The following is a 19,017-nucleotide window of genomic DNA, read 5'->3' on the forward strand; positions in this document are numbered from 1 at the left end:
CAATTATTTGCAATCATTTTAGCACTTGACACATCGGCAGTTAAAAAATATCTTTCTATATCCCTACAAGTGCATATCATGCAACCTTTAACCCCTTTCACAGTCTCAAAGGACCTAATCTTGACGAGTTTTTTTTAACTTCCTTTTAACTCACTGATATGCTTTAAGAGTCCAGCAAACACAATAAAAAATAAGCACAATTGTAACTTTAAAAACTCTTCCATGTCCACTACAAGAGAAAAAGTCAGAATAGCATGTTGCAGTCTATGCTTTTAATGATAAAACAATGACCTTCATTCAAAATGCAACATTTTTATTCAAATATACTTAAAAGTACATTTTTAAAAGTGCTTAAGCACAAATTTAAAAGAAGTAATTATTTACTTTTTAAGGAAAACAGGTGCTCACTGCAGACCCTCCACATTGTAGTCAAAGTCTTTCTTATTACCAACAAAAAGAGGAAATTTTCACATGAAATCCTATAATTTATTTATAGCACCAAATACCTTAAACAATCAAAAAAATCATAAAAGAAGTCCTGTGTGCTATCATTTAAGGTCCCCGTTAAAGAGCTTTTTGAGCTGAGAGTGTGACCTCTCCATGTGGGAAGATCTTTAACAGAGCTGCCTCGATGGAGAAAAGATGCTCGTCCTCCACCTCCGGACAGCACAGCCTCATAAACTCTGCCAGCCGGAGCAGATATTCGATATTGTGGCCCGTTTTTCCACTGGAAATTGAAATTTGGGCTGCAATCTCCACATCTGAGGCTGGACCAAGGTAGATGGGGTTGTCCGATGTGGCGATGTAGACCAGAGCCAGCAGAGGAGTGTGGCTCTTCTCTTTAGGAACAAATTCCACAATTTCTGTTATGTATCCTCCCAGCATAACCTCCCTGACGTTGAGGTACTGAAGGGACTCCTCCATGTGGGATTGTGGCACTTCGTAGGCAACGCCCCATGTGCAGGCCTGCGCTCAAAAACACAGCAGTGTCAGCAGCAGTGCTACCTAGAACAAACACGCTATGCTATGATCAGACCTGATGACGGAATCCAGATATACTATTCTTTCACGATGGAAGCAATAAATAAAAATAAAAGACAGTAGAAAGAAACACATTTTGTCAAAAAAATTTTAACCTCAAATTTGTATTTCTTTTACTAGGAAGTTAAGTAATTGACCAACTCGAAGAAGTACATAATTATGAAGTGGAAGGAAAAATGACACATAACACAAAACCTGAAAGGTTTGACCTGCATGTGTATTTTATCCCTCTTTACTCCGTTACCCTTAAATAAAATCCAGTGCAATCACTACCTTCAGAAATAACCTAATGAGTACACAGACCAAAGAACACTCAAGCCAGGTCAGCAACAAAGACGTGGTTGATTTCAGTTATGAAACTAAGCTTTAATCAATGTTTTAATCCATGGCCATCCACCTAAAACTGTCATCAGCAACTTATGCTGTGTAGATCCACTTAAACCTTGGATGAAATAAACAAAAAAATACTTGGAAACTAAGTTTTAGAACTGTAAGTTAAGTGAAAATGTTTTACTGTGATGCTCAAACTACAGTTAAGTTCTTTCTTTCTTTTTCTCTCTTTTTCTTTGCTTCTTTCATTTTTAGGCTTTAAAGCAAAACCTACTGGGTTTCTTCTACTGAAGGAAAACAAATAAACTAGGTAGTCCAATTAAAAGAATTAACCGAGATGACATTCTTCTAATAAAAACTAAAACCTCTATCCATGAAACTTGTTGTGCCTACATGTGATTCAGGTTTTTAAGATAATTTATTTTATTAGATACTCAGTTATCTATATTCAGTCATATCCGTCATGTTTTGATGTTTTACTTCCATCTTCTTCAGAAGTGCTGCTTCAGTACAACAGCTGTGTCGCACAACAACATTCTCTAAATACTCGGTTCTTGTCTGACATGCTTTGGTATTACATGACATGCTTCTTTGTGAGAAGCTGTGTGATGACAGAGATGTGACCTTTCATTGACCTTTCATCTGAGGGGGAAAAAATTATTCTACTAAAGAAGAAAATTATTCCCCCTCCAAATGTGAAAAGCTGGTAGAAATGTCAGATTTGCAGATTGGCTCAGCAAAGTTCTGACTAAAGTAGATGTTTATGCCACATACTTAGTTTGTGTGAAAAGAAAGAAAATGAAAGAAAATGAAAACCAGGTAAAATCAGCTTCACATATAGAACTTTGGGTTGGCCTATCACATAAAAACACATTAATATAAAATTAGGTTTTTGGCTGTAATGCCACGAAGTGGAAAAAAGTTCAATTTTCCAGGGAATTGTAAAGCATATTCTGTACAGAGAGGAAAACATAAATGTACTCACCTCCTCATCTTCTACTAGTGTGGCAACTCTGCCTGGCTGAATAGCAAAGATACAGATAATTATTATGTTTTATATAACACAATGTAACACATGTAAATTTTAGTTAATGAACTGTATTCAATTCACAAAAAAGAGAAGGACAATGGCCTCAAAACTCACCTTCTCTTTATCCCCTCGATGGAAATCATCCCCATGCCAGAACCGTCTCTTGTATCCTTTAATGTAACCAACTTTCCGTCTTTTATAAGCAAAATCCGGCTTCCAAACTAAAGATCCGTAGCCAAAGATCCAAAGGCTGTGTTTTTCATGTGCCATATCTACAAGTTTCATTCTGATCTCTAGTCTCTAAAAAACACGAGACCTTCTGTCCACAGGTAGCTTCCTCTCTCCGATAAGTCTTATTTTCTTCTGCCCATCCTGTCTGCGACACTTCACTGCTCCTGTTAGATAAGTGCTGATTCTTCATATCACCAGCATGCTCAAAGGGCTGAGTGTATTATTATTATTATTTTTTTTTTGCTCTGGCTGTCCTCTGATTTAAACTCGTAGATACTGTCCGTTTCTCCACTGAGCTCAGGAGAAAAATAACACGTGGATTTGTTGTTCAGTGACCGCAGCTGCACAAGCTCAGCCAATAGAATTGCAGAGTGGGCGTGGTTTAAATAACGTAAGCCTATCACGATTGAGCAGTGACGCAATCGAAGTTCATGAGGTTGGAAAACATTGAAGTTGAGAAGGAAAAGCAAACACGAAGTTTAAATTTAAACACATATGTTTCAACTTATATATATATATATATATATATATATATATATATATATATATATATATATATATATATATATATATATATATATATATATATATATATATATATATATATATATATATATATATATATATATATATCCTACCTTTTGATATTTTTGCCATACTGACAATATTTTCACTTTTAAACATGTTTTTGCACTATGCGAAAAATATGTATGTCTTTTTGGCCATTTGTTAACCATCCGATCACCTATCGCATCCTAAAAGTGTCAAACAGTGAATCCAAGCGACTAATCACATTACCTATAAATAGCTGGGACTGGTTGTATTGGTGCTCTCTAAAGCTCATTAGGCGTCTACATCAATCCGTCTAACCTCATTGTCCTCATGCAGGCTGATGCGTGTCACACTTCCCCTCTGCTTGTCACCATGTGTCATCTCAAGAGCTGAAATAGAAGATAACACAAATCCTGTCCCCCAAGTGGAAAGCCTCACTCTGAGAAAGTGTTGCATCTTAAACTTGAGCAAAAATGTTTAAGATAAATGTAAGTTGAACATTTTTTTGGATTTAAAAGGTAAATGAACGTAACATTTATAGTGCTCGTCTCCTATCAGTGACCTCTTGAGCCATAATCACACAGTTGCAGAAAGAGTAGTTGATTCTTTCTAGGAAGTTCTAAACAGTAATCCAAAGCTTTCTGTTTTCATTTCTTGAAGCCACAGGCTACTATTCTGTGCAGGAAATCATTAATGAGTGTTGAGTGTGGAGGACGGAAAGTGAGGTTACAAATAAAAAGTCTGCAAATGTCTCTGTCAGTAAGAGGTGGGATTTTTGAGTGATGGAGACAAGGATTAGACTCTATATAGGTTCCATCTAATTATTTGGGAGTAATGTCAAGAAAAAGCTTTGTCTGTCCTACCGTCACAAATGTAAACACATGCAGTTTGCTGAACTCTACGCAGACTTTAACTGGAACTGTGCGATTTTATCAGGTAAGACTAAAAACACCAGTGGGATTGGCACTGAATAAAAGATGAATGTGTAGAAAGACAGCTATTAAGCATAGCAGATGACATGTAATGCTGTGGGCCTATATGGGGAAAATGGAGTTAAGCAAGGTAACATTACCCTAAATTAAAAGTCAGATTCTTCTAAAGTTTCTCAGGTTGAAATTATTCTACTGCAATAGAACTGAATAAGGACTTTTTCCCCCCCCCAAATTGTCACCAGGTTTGCTAAGAAATGTGACCAGCAGTGTGCACAGCGCATAATTTTGCCTTCGGTTTTTTTTTCCTAGAATATGACTGATGATAAGAACCAGAGCGGTAAAGGTACAGCAGCTGCTACGTTAAGCAGTAAAGCATCAAGACCATAAGGCCTCTTTATTTTCACATACACACCTTTAAAGTAGATATTTTCATGTGAATGTTTTCATTTACAATCTCGTCCACTGAATGGATGCTTGCACATTGTTTTCACATCAAACTGACACAACGCCACTATGGACACAGTATGACAAAAGCTACCAGGGCAAATATTAACGTATCTATGAGCCACGTTTCAGGTCAGCTGACACAGACGGAGCTTACGGGCGATTTAATGTAAAATCTCTACTTCGACCACAAGAAACTCACAGACAACCCACAAATAAACAGTGTACCAGATATGTGTTCTGCATGTCTTTTTTATAGCAAAATAAAAAATATATATAATAATAATATTAATAATAAAATAAAACACAAAAAGACAAATTTGCCATTTTGGTGGCATCAACTTAAAACACATCTAATCTCAACATATAAATATACATTATATACAAAACAGTCTTATAAAACATAAAAAGATCAGTGCTTTGTATAATTAAATTACTACTGAAATACTAATCTTACAAAATAGCATTATTGGTTCAGCAATTTCCACTGAAGGCGTCCTTGGTATGATAGTCACTTCACATGTGTCTTTGTCTTTATTGGGGTGAGTTTGCATAAAACAGACAAGGCCCAGTCATAAGTTTCCCTGCATGGTATTTTAGTGTTTTTTTTTTTGTTTGTTTGTTAGTTTTTGCATCTTCTGATCAATTACGGTTACCACCAAGATGCTGTGCAAAGAAATCAAGATAAGGCGGGGCAAAAATGGTTTTCCTACACACATTTAAGGCTTTTGTGATCATACATTCTTTATGAAAACAGATTTGTTTTACAGAATCCCAAATATATCCCTCACAAATGAACCGTTTTCAGTAGTGTTTTTTTTTTATGTGTGTCCTTCCTTTGTTTGCATAGTACAGTGCAGGTCAAAAAGAGTAGAAATAAGCCTGATTCATGCTACAGCTGAATTATGTGAGCATTCTTCCCGTCCTAATCAGCACAGAAACAGTGACTTCTCGTTGCTTTGTGGTTAAGCTGCACGAAGCAGTGGAGGGTTTGAGTAGCAAAAGTCAAAGGCGGATCCATGAGCCTCGGTCTGTACATTCTCAAAGGCTTATTCGCTTCAGTTCAGTTATAGTCAGAGAGCACATCCAGTTATCAAGTTTTCAACAGCAGCATCTTGCGTTTTAAATAAATCCCAGTCTCTTCACACGTGTAAACAGTCCGCAAGGGATCCACTCTTCACAATAAGAAACACGTTCTGATTATTATACCTGGAAGAAACCAAGACAAGTCACTTTTAGTCTCAGTTGTCACATGAAAATAAAAAGTAAGCTTTTTTTGTGGGTTAAGTGCTGCATCTCCTTAATTTACAATATCACTTAGTACTTCAAATAAGCTGAATAATAGCCAATAATAGTAAAAAAAAATATTTTAACACAGATTTTGTTGTGACTATGTTATGAAATACACAATCATTGGCAATAATGATGATTTGACAGTTCTCCAACAATAACCATTGAAAATCAGTGTTGATCCACTGCCAATTTAAGAGCTCTGCATGCTTCCTTCTCCTGACAATCTGTACTAAGATGTTTATTTCCATTTCCAGTCGGACATGGCAGCAGCTCACACTGCCAATAGTACTAATAGCTGGTGTAATGACGAAGGCACTGTTGTTTTTGATTGGTCAGAAAACTGACCAGACCTAAACCTCTTGGATAATTCAAGGAGTTTTGTCAAAAGGAAGATGAAAAACACCAGAGAAGCATTCTGGTTTAAGGTCACTTTCAAAGCAACTTCAGCTGATCTCCTCCATGCCACACTGGATTGATGCAGTAATTCATACAAAAGGATTCCAGATCAATGGTTTGCCATAATCATCAAAATTAACAGAAATAAATATTTTAAGTATTGCTTTATGCCCAATGATTAAAAAATACGTATAAGTTCTACGTTTCGCATTGAATTACTAACATCAACACCTTTTTCTATAATATTCGTAGGAAAATGCTTACCTCAGTTGCAATGATGCACTCTTGCCTCTCCTCTCCTATTACAAAGACAGACTGATAGACTGACTCTTTAGAGGAGCATATTGTTGATATTCTACAGTCTGACAGGTCACTGTGAAATACAAGATGCAAGAAATTAGTCACTGAATTCATAAGTGATGAAAAACTTCCTTTTATAAATCACACCCTCATTTCATATTGTCGTTATTGTTATCAGTTCATTGCTGTTTGTAGTATGTATTTTAATTATTTTCTTTAGATAGATGCACGTAGAAATGTTGAAATCTACTGTATTATTCTAATTAATTTGCCATTATGTTCAGGAATGTTTGCATTACCCCCTCTTTCTTTTGATTGGGGTTGTGATCCCCATTTTGCTCGCTCAAAACGTCTGAAATGTGACGCATTAGGATTCCTGATCAAACTAAAATGAATGGTAAGCACTTTACTGATAGGTATTTACTGAAGCCATTAAAACACACATTTCCTCACAGTAAAGTATGAGTAGATTATTAAAAATCTCCTTTAAAGCACTAGTTGTCAATGTTATTTTTTTGCGGCAGATGAAAAAGTTGGGTCCAGACAATATGGCAAACGAGTGAAATGACCAGAACCCATAAAGATCTCTCTGGGATGGCTTATTTTTCTCTTTCTGTGTCCTTACCTGTACATTCTACTCAAATGTTTTCTTCCTTCTAAGGTCTTTTCACAGTTTTCATCTTTGCCCAGGAGGGACAGTTCATCCTTGTACCTCATGGGGGATTTGTAGTCCAGCTGATAGCTGTTGATGTACTTATGGTTAGACTTTTCCGAGGGACAATCCACCTCCAGACCGATCTTCTTGTTTGTGTTCTTTAGTTCAACAGAGGAGATGAGGTTCTCCTTCTGAAAGTCCATCCTGGAGCGATTGTTCATCGTCTTAGAGTCGAGCTCCTTGTCCCTCTGCTTTTTTCTGTTGCGTACTATCACCACCGTCATGCAGAGAAGGACCAGAACAGTAACCAGACCAACACCCAAGCCGACGGCAACCAAGTTCAGCTTTTCGCTGGGCTCCGAACTGGTGTTGGGACTGGAGGTGTCCGCTGAGTGCTGGTTGCTGTTCTGACACTGGGAGCCGCTGTAGTGGGCAGCGCAGAGGCAGGTGGGCTTGCCTGTGGGTCCATAGGTGCAGGTCCCACCATTGAGGCAGGGCATAGAAGCGCAACGGTTCATGGGTCTGTCACAGTGGTGGCCCATGTACCCCGGCGGGCAGATGCAGGTGTAGTGATTGATGCCGTCTACACAGGTGGAGCCGTTAGAGCATGGATTCCTGGCGCATTCATCGATGTTGATCTCACAACGCAGCCCAGAGAAACCTGAGCGACAGCTGCACACTCTGAGGTTACCCTGAACCGCACAATGTCCACCTAATGAAGCAAACAAAATGGCACAGCAAATCATTTCAATGCAGTTATTTAGTATGTGTACATGAATGAAATATTTTGGCTCTGATATTTTTATCCTCCTGCCTACATGCAAATTGGGTTTCTGGTGAAAAAAAAAAGATCTTTAAAGACCCAAATTGAAAATGTTGTGCTAAAAACTAGGATAATAGCAGAGGGTTGTACTGGTTGTTCCACATCTGTTTCATTTTGTTTCGATTAAACTTAAAATTTAAGGTGAATAATTTATTAAATAAATCGTATTTATTTGTAGTCTTTTTCAATTAGATTGTATTGTAATTATTGTTGACTTTTTCGCCTCCTTGTGGTGCAGCATGGGTACTACAGTATTTACGAGACTAAATGCAAATGATCAAACACCATCCTCCTGCAAATCTACAAATTTATATATGTGGGATGGAAAACTGAAACTTTAAGAGGGCTGTATAGTATTAAAAAAACAAACCATAAAACTCTCACTAAAAATGGCCTGTTGGTGGGTTTAAATTGTTATAAAGGGCAACTAAAGGTATTATCATCAAATCAGGAGCACTTATTTGATCTGCTTAAACACCGAAACAACAAATAGATACATTTAAATCTATACAATTTGCATTTCAAAGGTTACAGTGTCAGAAAATGCATCACTAGAATCCAATTTACATATGCAGAATGGACAAATTTTTATTTTTATTTTTATCGGTCATGGAAGAAGAGACCTAAATTATTAAAACTGATATACGTGTATCTCCTGGATCCAGCTGTAGCTCATCCACTCAGTTTTTAAAAAACATTTGTAAAAGTGTACTCTGGGCCTGAGTCTGATGTTTTACCGTTGACGCATTGCAGCGATGTACATTTATCCACTTTCTTCTCACAGTTGAGTCCAGTGTATCCAGCTGGACACTCGCATATGTAACTTCGCCCATTGTCGTGCTCTTTGCACTTGCCACCCTGGAAGCAAGGCCTGTCCGCACAAGTCGGCATCCGGTGTTCGCATTGTGGCCCTTCAAACCCGTTTGGGCATGTGCACGAGTAGCCCGTCTCTGAGTCCTGCAGGAGAAAAAAGGGGGAAAAAAAGTTGATTAAAAACATTTAAATGTTAAATGTTTTTTTTTTTATTGTATCTTGCCCTGACAAACTCCATTCTTCTTAGTCTGAATTCTATTTCCAGTGCATAGTCTGTGAACTGGGTCATCGGCTGACTTGACAATCGATAGCATCCTCCTGGAGCTGCAGATAGACCAAGGCGAAAACAAAAACAGGAAAGCCTGTGTTGTGGGAAAGGAGAGCAAGCGACTTCCGGACTCACCACGCAGCGGCCTCCGTTGTGGCAGGGCTTGCTGTCACACTCCCTGACCTCTAAGTCACAGTTCTCCCCAGCGAAGCCTGGCAGGCAGGCGCAGGTGTAGTAACCCTCGCCCGTGTTCATGCACGTGGCCCCGTTGGCACACGGTTTGTGATTGGTGCAGTAGTTCAGGTCTGCAAACAAAAATAATAATAATAATAATAATAATAATAATAATAATAATAATAATAATAATAATAATAATAATAATAATAAAATAAAATAAAACAGGGGTAGACATGTCAGACCGCTTTGCTTTATCTTAAACATCCAACACCCTGTTGTTTTTGAGAAAGAATGAGCACCTTGGTCACAGAAGATGCCTCCCCAGCCCTCCTTGCAGGTGCACTGATACGGCTCCTCGCAGGTACCGTGTTTACAGGACGGATGGAGTTTACACACATCACAAAACAGTCCCTGCCAGCCCTTTCTGCATCTGTTCACACATAAAACATGACAGTTGGCTCAAGCATAAACTGAAACTCACACACAAACAAAAACTCAGAGGAGCAAATGAAAGAGCGCAGACCCTGAGGTGCTCTTCTTACAGCTTTAAAGTTGGCATTTTTTTTCTCCATCTTTAAGGTGACATTATATATTTCCACGCTTTAATACTTACATGCACTCTCCTGGTATTTGACAGGTCCCGTTGCTTTCATTGCAGCCTTCAAGGCAGATGGCTGAAAATGGGAATTAAAAGTTTTACTTTGTTCATTAAATATTTATATAAAAATTATGTTAATAAGCATTTCATCACGGTATAATGATCTCCTCTATGTGAATCTTTCATTGCAGGCCCATTATACTTGCTCCCTCGTGCTGTACTGATTTTGCACAGCTTTTACACGCTTTCAGCGCGGGGCTGTAGCGCAGCAGATGCCTGTTTGCAGGGACAGCTGCACCCATTGTTTCCAGAGGACGGTTCGAGCCCCGGTTGCAGCTGCTGCCCCGCGCCGTATCAACAAAAGAAACCCTCAATTTAGTGGCGCGTGGCGTCCGATAATGCCGCGATTAACCCCAGCGCGTGCTGCTGCTTCGACCACCGCGCGGGTTTAAAGCGCACGCGCCCACTGAGAAAGTTAAATTAAGGCTCAACAGCAGTGGCGGTTCTCGGATGAATGGAGCCTGGGGCGAGCTAATTCTTTAAGAGTAAAAGTTTCAGAAATCTGTAATCAATAGGCAACTATTCAGTCTAGTTTTTTTTTTCATTCAATATGTTGCCGTTTTAACAGTTCTTTTAATCTAAATCAGCCATATGTAATATGCTCTTTTTATTTTTATGAATCTCTGACTTAAGCACAGGCTTTTCAGAAAAGTAGGAAACCTTGAAGGTCTTGGTGCACTGAATATAAAACATATTTCTAAGGCATTGTTAAAGATGAATTATTTACCCATTTGATCTTGGCATGTTTTATGGAAATAGTGATGCATACCATCTGGAACATGTTACATCTCAGTGACTGTGTTACATTGCCACATACAGGCCAACCATATTTACTGTTAACGTTTTGTGTACTTTCTTATGGATCACGGTGTTTTGAGAATTCTTCAAGAATGAAGAAGAATTGCAAAGATTGTCTTTGAAGGTCTAAAACAGAAGATGTGAAAGCTTTGAAGTCTCTGTGAATTTAGCTGTCACTGTACTGTAATCTGCATGTGTATCAGAAACGTTTGGAAATAGGCAAAACTGATTATATCCCATCTGATTCTGCCTTTTGAAATTCAGCCCCTGTTGAATAATCCACACCAGGTTTGATTAGTGTTAGAATTTAAACTAGAAAAAGTCATATGAAGTGAAAAGTCTTTAAGAAAACTAAACTATACAATAGCCCTTTAATTGACCATATCATAATAAATTGGAATCAGATGCCTTGTTTGCCATTGCATGACCATATAATATTTAAATGTTTGTACTGCACAGCACAAGGGAGCCCACTACCCATTGATTGAACATAAAAACAAGCAGCATAAAAGTTATTTGGCTGCAATTGAAATGTATATGCAGGGCACCCTTCTGACATAAGGACGCCCTGAGCAGAGAGCCATATCACCCACATCCACAGCTCAGTTCTATCTTATCACCAGCTGAGTTCATTTTTAAGATGTTACTGTTTACCTAAAACATGAAGACTTTAGACTAAACATTTTGATTTCTCATCAATTACAATCAAATGCATAAAAGACAAAAGAACAATTATGAACACACAGTTAAAACGATTAAAAGATAAATCCACATAAACTACTAACATAGCATCTTTCCTTATTTCAACCCGTCATTCTCTAAATCCAAAGTCAAGGCAACCATCCTTATCATATTTCAGCTAAAGCAAATCAAAGTGTTTGTCCTCATCCACCCTTGCTTACGTTTATCGCAGTATTCCCCCGTCCATCCCGGCAGACAGTCTATTTGTCCATCAGGTGTGCAGGTGTAGTGGCCGAAGCGGTCGTCTCTTGGAGTGCATATTTTTGAGCAGGTGGCACCGTAGTAATTTTCTTTGCAGACGATTCGATATGAGTACCTAAGCTCCGTCTGCGTCCCCATCCCCATCCCCATCCCCGTCTGTTCAACCTGGGACCACTCAGGCCCTATTCCCAGCTGGCTTTGGGTGGCAAAGGAGCTGATCAATAATTCAGGGTTGCTGGAATCTGCGGAGAAAAAAGTAACGCATAAAATGCAGTTGTCGAGCCCGCAGTTGGTTATTTTAGAGGACGAAACTGCGTTTTTCGATTTCTTGCATCAATGTTTTCCTAAGATTCAGCAGAGAAAGTATGAAAAGTATGAAATCCATCATTTTTCTAAAAGTTCATATTCCAACTTAAAAGATGCAACAAGCAAAACATTCGTATGGAAAAGATTTCCTTGTGAAAACGTAGACATTCGAACAAACATTTGACACCTAGTCCAATCACGCCTTTGTCTCCCTCTAGCGGTACAAAAGCAGCAGGCATCTGCTTACCTCCGGGCTGCTCCGCTGCAGGAGAATACCAAGCTTCAATAACCAAAGAGAAAGCACCCTGAGGAGAGAGAAATCCTTTTAAAATCACGAATGAAACTAAACGAAGATCGGTCAACACTTTATTGCATGTTTCAGAATTAAGTTCCATTATTGTTGTTCATTTTCACACACACGTGAGAAAAGTATTTAAATATTATATTTAGACGTGCTTTCGGTTTATTATAAGGGATAATATAAAGCAAGAACATTAAGTAGAATAGTCTGGCTCTTATGTTAGAATAAAATTTATAACAAATTGGATTGTAAAATCATAACAGAATATTGAAGGTTAGAAGGATATACAATAACGTGTATTTTTGTTAGTTTTAATCTGAATTAAACATGGGGTATTTTTATGCTTTTTTTTTTTTTTTTTTTTTTTTTTTACGAAGTATAAACAATGATAAATAATTATCTAATTAAATTCGAGGAGTTCCTGACATTTTGCCTTAAAATGGGACCAGCGCGTGCGTGCTCTCACCGGCCAGGTGAAGTTGAGCGGCAGCCGCACGGTCGTGTCCGGCTGGATGCTGAAGGAGTCGGTCCCCAGGACAGGTGTGCTCGCTCTGCCGAATATGCACCTTCCAGGAGACACCTCCTTCTGGAAGTTCTTCAGACAAACCCTGAAATAAGTCCTGCAGCCATCCGTGCTGCAGCCGCGTCCGTTTGCCAGCAAAGCTTTTGTATTTTGAAAGTGGTGAAGATCTATCTCGAACACGCTTGATCCCAAAACCTAAGAGGGAATTAAGAGTGAGCGCAGAACACATATATGTATATGTCTTTTTATATAAATATTCCAAAAAATATATAAAAATACCTGAGTAAATAACATCATAACTACTGCGATGATAGAGGTGAACCAATCGGCCATCCTTTAGAGTTTTATGTTCGTATCCCAGAAATCAGTTCACCCTCCCACACAAAATGCTTCAATTCCAAATAAAAGGAGCAAAAAATAAAAAGAAAGAAAGAAAGAAAAAAACAGAAAAGTAAAAAAAAAAAAACTGAACTCAATAAATATAATCCTTCTTCAAAATCCTGTTGGGATAAAATCCAGCTCCGCAATCCGTATCCAGAAGAGGGGACAAAAAAAAAAAAAGTTCAAAAAAGACCGAGTTATCTATCCAGTGCTAGACGTTAAACAATCGTCAGTAACGTCAATATCCACAAGTGAGTCATTCTGCGGTCTTTATGTGGCCCATCCATCGTGCCGGTCGGCTGGAGTCTGACTCTGCTGTGCTGATGCGGGGCTTGTGTTGCCAACAGTGATGAGAGCATGTGACGGAGCATCAGCGCATGGTGGCTCCCAGTGAGGGGCGTCTGACCCCTCCTGCTTTATATATCGGCAGTTAACACCACCCACTGTCCTCTCCACCTTCCTTTCTGCTTGGAGTGTAAACATCAACGTATCCAGTGCAAGTCTTTATAAAAAATGTCTTTAAATTCACCTGTTTTCCCAGATTTCTCCTCTGGATGTACAGAGAGCATTGTGGAAAAAAAGCCACAGCCTATTGTTTGTGATAGACTAACACAGGGCAGGGCAGATTCTGGAACTAAAGAATAATTATACATTTAAATGCTTTTTAAATAAAATCAGGTGTATATTTGTGTTAGAACAACCTTTTAAATGTCTCCACCAGCTTTGCATGCATAGGGAATTATTTTTTTCTCTCTATAAAATAGCTCAAGCTCATTGAGACTGGATAGAGTGTGTTTATAAAGATGACTTTTCAAACCTAAGAGCTCACAAAGTAGGAGTTCTTTTAGCTGATCCAAACTAAAATATGGACATGCTTTGATCTAAACCATTCCACTGCAGCTCAGATTGTTGCAGCTTTTCCTTCCCTAGTTTTAGCTCCATCTATTCTCATCAGATCTTACCTGTTTCCCCATCACTCTAAAAAAAAAAGCATCAGTTAAGTGTGATGTTTTCACCACCGTGTGGATGTTCATTTTGATGCGTGTGTTTTGTAGGTGGGCTAAAAAGTTCATCTTGACCTCATCTGACCAGATCACTTTTTTCTCATGATTATTATTTTTTGTTTCCATGGTGCTTTTTGCTCGCTAATATTCTTTAACAAACACCAGTGATTAGATTAGGCAGCGTTGGACTCTTAATTTGGTGACTACTGGAGGCAAATAGTTGCACAGGATTTTATTTTGGGGTAACGCAGTATAGATAACATAGTCTGGATAAACGCCATACTTTCCAGAGTTTCCTTGGATTTTATACTTATTCACTATTTTGTGTTGGTATTTTAAATGAAATCCTAATAAAGTGCATTGAAGGTTGTGACAAAAAATATGACAAAAAGTAAAAAGCTCTAAGCGGAGGGAAATATTTTCCAAACTCCAATAATTTTCTGTCACAAGAAGGGAAACTAAAGAAATTATGTTTCAGACCTCATATTATTTCTTAGTCTTCTTCGTCTTTATTTTAGAAGACAAAAGAGGACAGAACTCTATATAAGATAATGGAGCCATACTGTAAACACTTTGTCCGTCTTAAATCAGCTGAGAAACCCCGATTTGAGAAACGTACCGACGCATAGCAAATCAAAAACAACTGTTACTCTTCTCACTGTAAATGTTTGGAGTCTTATACTTCTTATAGGTAATATTATACCACCAGTTCTGCCAGTTTGATTTATTTCTCTTTCTGAATGGTTTGGAAAAGCCATCCAAGCACGCTTACATGCTGTGAGAGGGAAAAGACGCCATACGTTTCGCAGAAAGTTGTTTATTGTGCTTATTTTTAATGACAAAATGACAAAAAAATCAAGTTGTTCCTACAGCACCGTCCACCATGGTCTCAGCTTGTAAATTAAAGCTGATATTCTATCCTGCATGTAGCCTCAGACTGTTTGTTGACCTAACATGCACAAGAGCCATGTTTAAAAAATAATATTAAAAGCCATTCGTCTGCATGCGTGTTGTTCCAAAAGGGATAAAGAAAAAAAAAATGAACTCAGAGAGGAGTATATAAAGGCTGTTGAGTAAATAAATTCAAATTCCATATGGATGTTTTATCACATGAAGGCTCATGCATGGCACAGACTTTAACTTTATCACCCCAGCAGCAGAGTCGCCTCTCTGGGAGGATTTACAGTGAGGGAACAGGATTCGACGAGCGTTCCCCGACCAAAAAGGTGTGTGGCTTGAAACCGCCCTCCTGCCGAGGTGACTTCATGTCTTACCCCCCACCTCTGACTTATAGGTTTTGAGGTTTGACTTCAGAGCACGAGACAATGGACTATTGAGTGCGCAGCAGCGTGAGTAAGAGGCCCGGACATCTCATAACTCTGTTGCATTGAAGTATTTGCCGTTCCCACCATTGACTGTACCACACAGATCCTGTGCTGGATCAGAGCAGCCTTCTGCAGCGGTTAAGGCATGTATTCCTGTTCTGGTTTGTGTTCAGAACTGACCTTAATTCACTTATCTGCAGGCCAAATCACTAGTTTATGAAGCCGCCAGAGACTCGAGAGCTTCATCAATCTCTTCAGATATGGGAGAAATGCGTAGAGTAACGGTGCCTCCGTTCTTGCACGTCAAAACATACATACACTTTAATATTTGATGGCCTGTGGGTAAGGTTTCTTCTTCTGCAGCTCAGGTTACATTTCCATGTAAAGCAAATGGACTGTGCTAAACACGCAGCGATGCTTGGTTTGGCCGCGTGAAGAAAAAACACTGGCTTGGATCTGATATGGAGAAGTGCCATGCTGGTGATGCATTCGGGCTCCCTTTGTATATTTACATATTGATCTGTGTGATTTTTATCTCCCTTTTAATATGATTGTAGCTATGTAAACAAGGCAAAAACCCTGGGCCTGAATTAAAAGCGCATTTTAGTGTGGGGGTTATTTACTCCAGGCCAATGCAAACAATACAATAACAGGCTCCTTTTTCTGGCTAGAACAAACACAGCCTTGGAGACAGACGTTGGCCCACCGCAGCTCCATCTGCAGCTTTGTGTGGAGCTTCATTTTTCTCTCTGACACTGTTTTGTGAAGCTGGCTCCTGATTGTTCTACGTCTTCTCAGCTGGCATCAAACCCTGAAAAATAACATTTTGATTCGGAAGTGAAAGGCGTTGAAGGGATTTGTGTGAGCTTATTAGGAAACTTGCTTTTAATGAGAAGCCGTCTGCCGCAGTTGTTTGCTTATTTGAAAGACGAATGAATGCCTGTTCCCAGACAGGTTTCATTATTACAAGTTATAGTTTCTTAAAACATGTTTGAAATCTCATCAGTCACAAGATGAGTTGGTATTTTTCCAGGGCCTTGCAAAAGCATTAATCCTCCTTGCACCTTTTTTTTTTTTTTTTTTTTTTTAAATTGCTCGTGTTAAAAAGCCACAAACTTTAATTTATTTTGGGGGGATTTTATGTGATAGAACACAAGATATTACTGGGAAGAGGATGAAAGTGGGTAAATGGATTTTAAAATAATTTTATGAATCACTTCCCCCTTTTATTGTGACAAACCTGTATAAACTCCAGTGCAAAAAAGAACTGGAAACCTACCAACACATGATGTCCAACTAGACTGATAATTGATCAGAAAAGAAGAAAGGAGGCGAGGGCTACTGTTACTCTGGAGGAGCTGCAGAGATCCAGCTCAGGTGGCAAAATCTGTCAACAGAACAAGAGTTAGTAATGGAAGAGTGACGAAAAGAAAGGCAAATATCTAAACAAATCAAGTAGAAACCCAAGCAAACACTTGGAAGAAAGTGATCAGATCACAGAAAATAAGTTTTACCTCACATGTAAATTGGTATGTGCATTGGAAGATGAATACTGAATGAATATAAAAACATCATACCGCAGCAAGATAAAGTGGTGGCAGCATTATGCTGGGGCAACGGGATCCTATTCTTCATCAGGGACAAGGAAGCTAGTGAGTTTGTAGGGAGATGGATTCAGCTAAATACTGCAACACGGTGAAAGAGAAACTGTTAGAGGTTGCAAAACACTCCAGACTAGGGCAGAGGTTCCCCTTCCAGCAGAACAACAACCTAAACACACATTCAAAGCTCCAGCACTTAAATAATAATGGTGTAAATGTTCCAGTCAAAGTCCAGATTAATCATAACTGAAAATCTGTGGCTAGAATGAAAAATATCCCTCCAAAACTTTAAACTTTGAAGATTTTTAGCTGCAGTGAAATGTGATTTTGTAACGTTTTGACTGAGGGGGGCATGGTGCATGGTGCAAGCCAAACTTGCACCATGCTCCTTCTTCTTTGTAATTATGCCCTGCTCTGCTTTGCTGTATCACATGAAATCCTGATAAAATATATGAAAATTTGTGGTTGGAAGAGAACAAACTGTGTAAATACTGTATATTTCGAATGAAACTCCAAGGAGATTTTAAGCTGCTCAAAATGTCACATCAACTTATTGTAGATACTTATTTACAAAATATATGAAAGTATGATTATTGTGTGACACACTTTTTCCAAAGATTAAAAAAATGTCAGGTGGAATTTTTCTTAGCTTGTATATACAAAAACATGCCTATGTCCAAAGGTTTTTCCCTGCAAATTGGACAAAAACGTGAAAGGTTAACCTTGTAAAATGACTTACAAAATATCAGTTTTGTTTTTTTTTCCACTTCAGCTCTACTTTCTCCTCTTCATCTAACCTCTGCTCTCAGTCCCGACCTGCTGTGGCCACCGTTCAGTGAACATAAACAATGGGCGAGTGCAGTCAGAAATTAGCTACAGTGGTAACAGATGTCCCCACCTCAACCCCCCAATTTCTTAGAAATCCGCCCCCATTTGATGTGGAGCAGTTTAACACTTCTTTACAGCACATTTGATCTCTATGCCCCAATCTGTTCGGCCAATCAATGGGAGGCTTTTGATGTGCGCCTGCCAGTGGATCCGAGGCATCTGAGCATGCTATTCTGGGAGGAGAAATCACCTGCTGTTGCAATTAGAAAAACAAGGGCTCTGCTTCCTTTTCTCAAAGCGCCACGCTGTCCTGTTGTAACGTAATACTCCCCCCGGCATGCTCAGAAAATGCCTCTTCAAGAGACGAGTTTGTTTAAACCATTGCATGTTAGGCTGTGCTTGAAGAGGCAAGAAGGACTCGATGCGCATAGACGGAGGAAATCTGTTTCATCTTGCAAGCGATTAAACATCTGCAACAAGTTACTAAGTGAAGAGTATCATGATGGTCTGTTTTCAATCAGCTTAAAGCTTCAGCTTCAGTTCAAAAGCCTCTGATATGGTGGCTGCCTTTTAATAAGAGGCCTTCGGGCTGTTTTGGAACTTTCCAACCACCCTCTTTCGATGCTGTTGGCAAAATATTGCCTGTGTCTGCACCACTACATCTTTACAACACAACAAACAACACGCTTCGTTCGCTGACATCATAACATGATTCACGCAGGTGTCACTACATCGGAGTGGAGATTTAAAAGTGTTGAAAAGGACATTTGGTGTCACCATTACATCATGCCTGCAGACTGCTCAGTTTTCCTTGAACATCAGACCTCAGTGTGTTTCATTGGGGCTCGGTGTGGCACATCGGCACAAGCAGTTGTGAACAAAATCAACAAAGAACAGTATTCTTATTCATTTGTGCAGCATGTTTTTTTTTTTTTTTTTAAAAGTCAAAGTTCAGAGATGAAAAAATATTGATTGAAAAACTCAGCTTTCCTCACTAACTTAAACTGGAAATTCAACATGGCTGCCATGCATTTAAATGCAGTAACAGTTTGGGCTTTACGTCTC

General features: G+C 38.8%; 2 protein-coding genes across 2 annotated transcripts; both read right to left on the reverse strand.

Annotated features, from left to right (window-relative positions):
* Nucleotides 1-252: 252 nt before the first annotated feature.
* On the reverse strand, nt 253-2,938 carry LOC103458505 (glutathione-specific gamma-glutamylcyclotransferase 1-like). Its single transcript, XM_008399360.2, has 3 exons — nt 2,516-2,938; nt 2,357-2,392; nt 253-966 (listed from the first exon to the last, which is right to left on the reverse strand). The coding sequence occupies exons 1-3, from the start codon at nt 2,684-2,686 to the stop codon at nt 565-567; spliced, it is 609 nt and encodes a 202-aa protein (XP_008397582.1). The 5' UTR covers nt 2,687-2,938; the 3' UTR covers nt 253-564.
* A 1,538-nt stretch (nt 2,939-4,476) lies between these two features.
* On the reverse strand, nt 4,477-13,761 carry LOC103458504 (delta-like protein 4). The gene is made up of 11 exons (XM_008399359.3): nt 13,093-13,761; nt 12,757-13,008; nt 12,237-12,294; nt 11,644-11,925; nt 9,899-9,959; nt 9,585-9,715; nt 9,244-9,413; nt 8,765-8,984; nt 7,175-7,916; nt 6,514-6,622; nt 4,477-5,769 (listed from the first exon to the last, which is right to left on the reverse strand). Exons 1-11 carry the CDS (start codon nt 13,144-13,146, stop codon nt 5,764-5,766), a joined length of 2,085 nt encoding a protein of 694 aa, XP_008397581.2. The 5' UTR covers nt 13,147-13,761; the 3' UTR covers nt 4,477-5,763.
* Between the last annotated feature and the right edge of the window lie 5,256 nt (nt 13,762-19,017).

This window comes from Poecilia reticulata, chromosome 22 (assembly GCF_904066995.2).
Source record: "Poecilia reticulata chromosome 22, P_reticulata-male-v2, whole genome shotgun sequence".
NCBI lineage: Eukaryota > Metazoa > Chordata > Actinopteri > Cyprinodontiformes > Poeciliidae > Poecilia > Poecilia reticulata.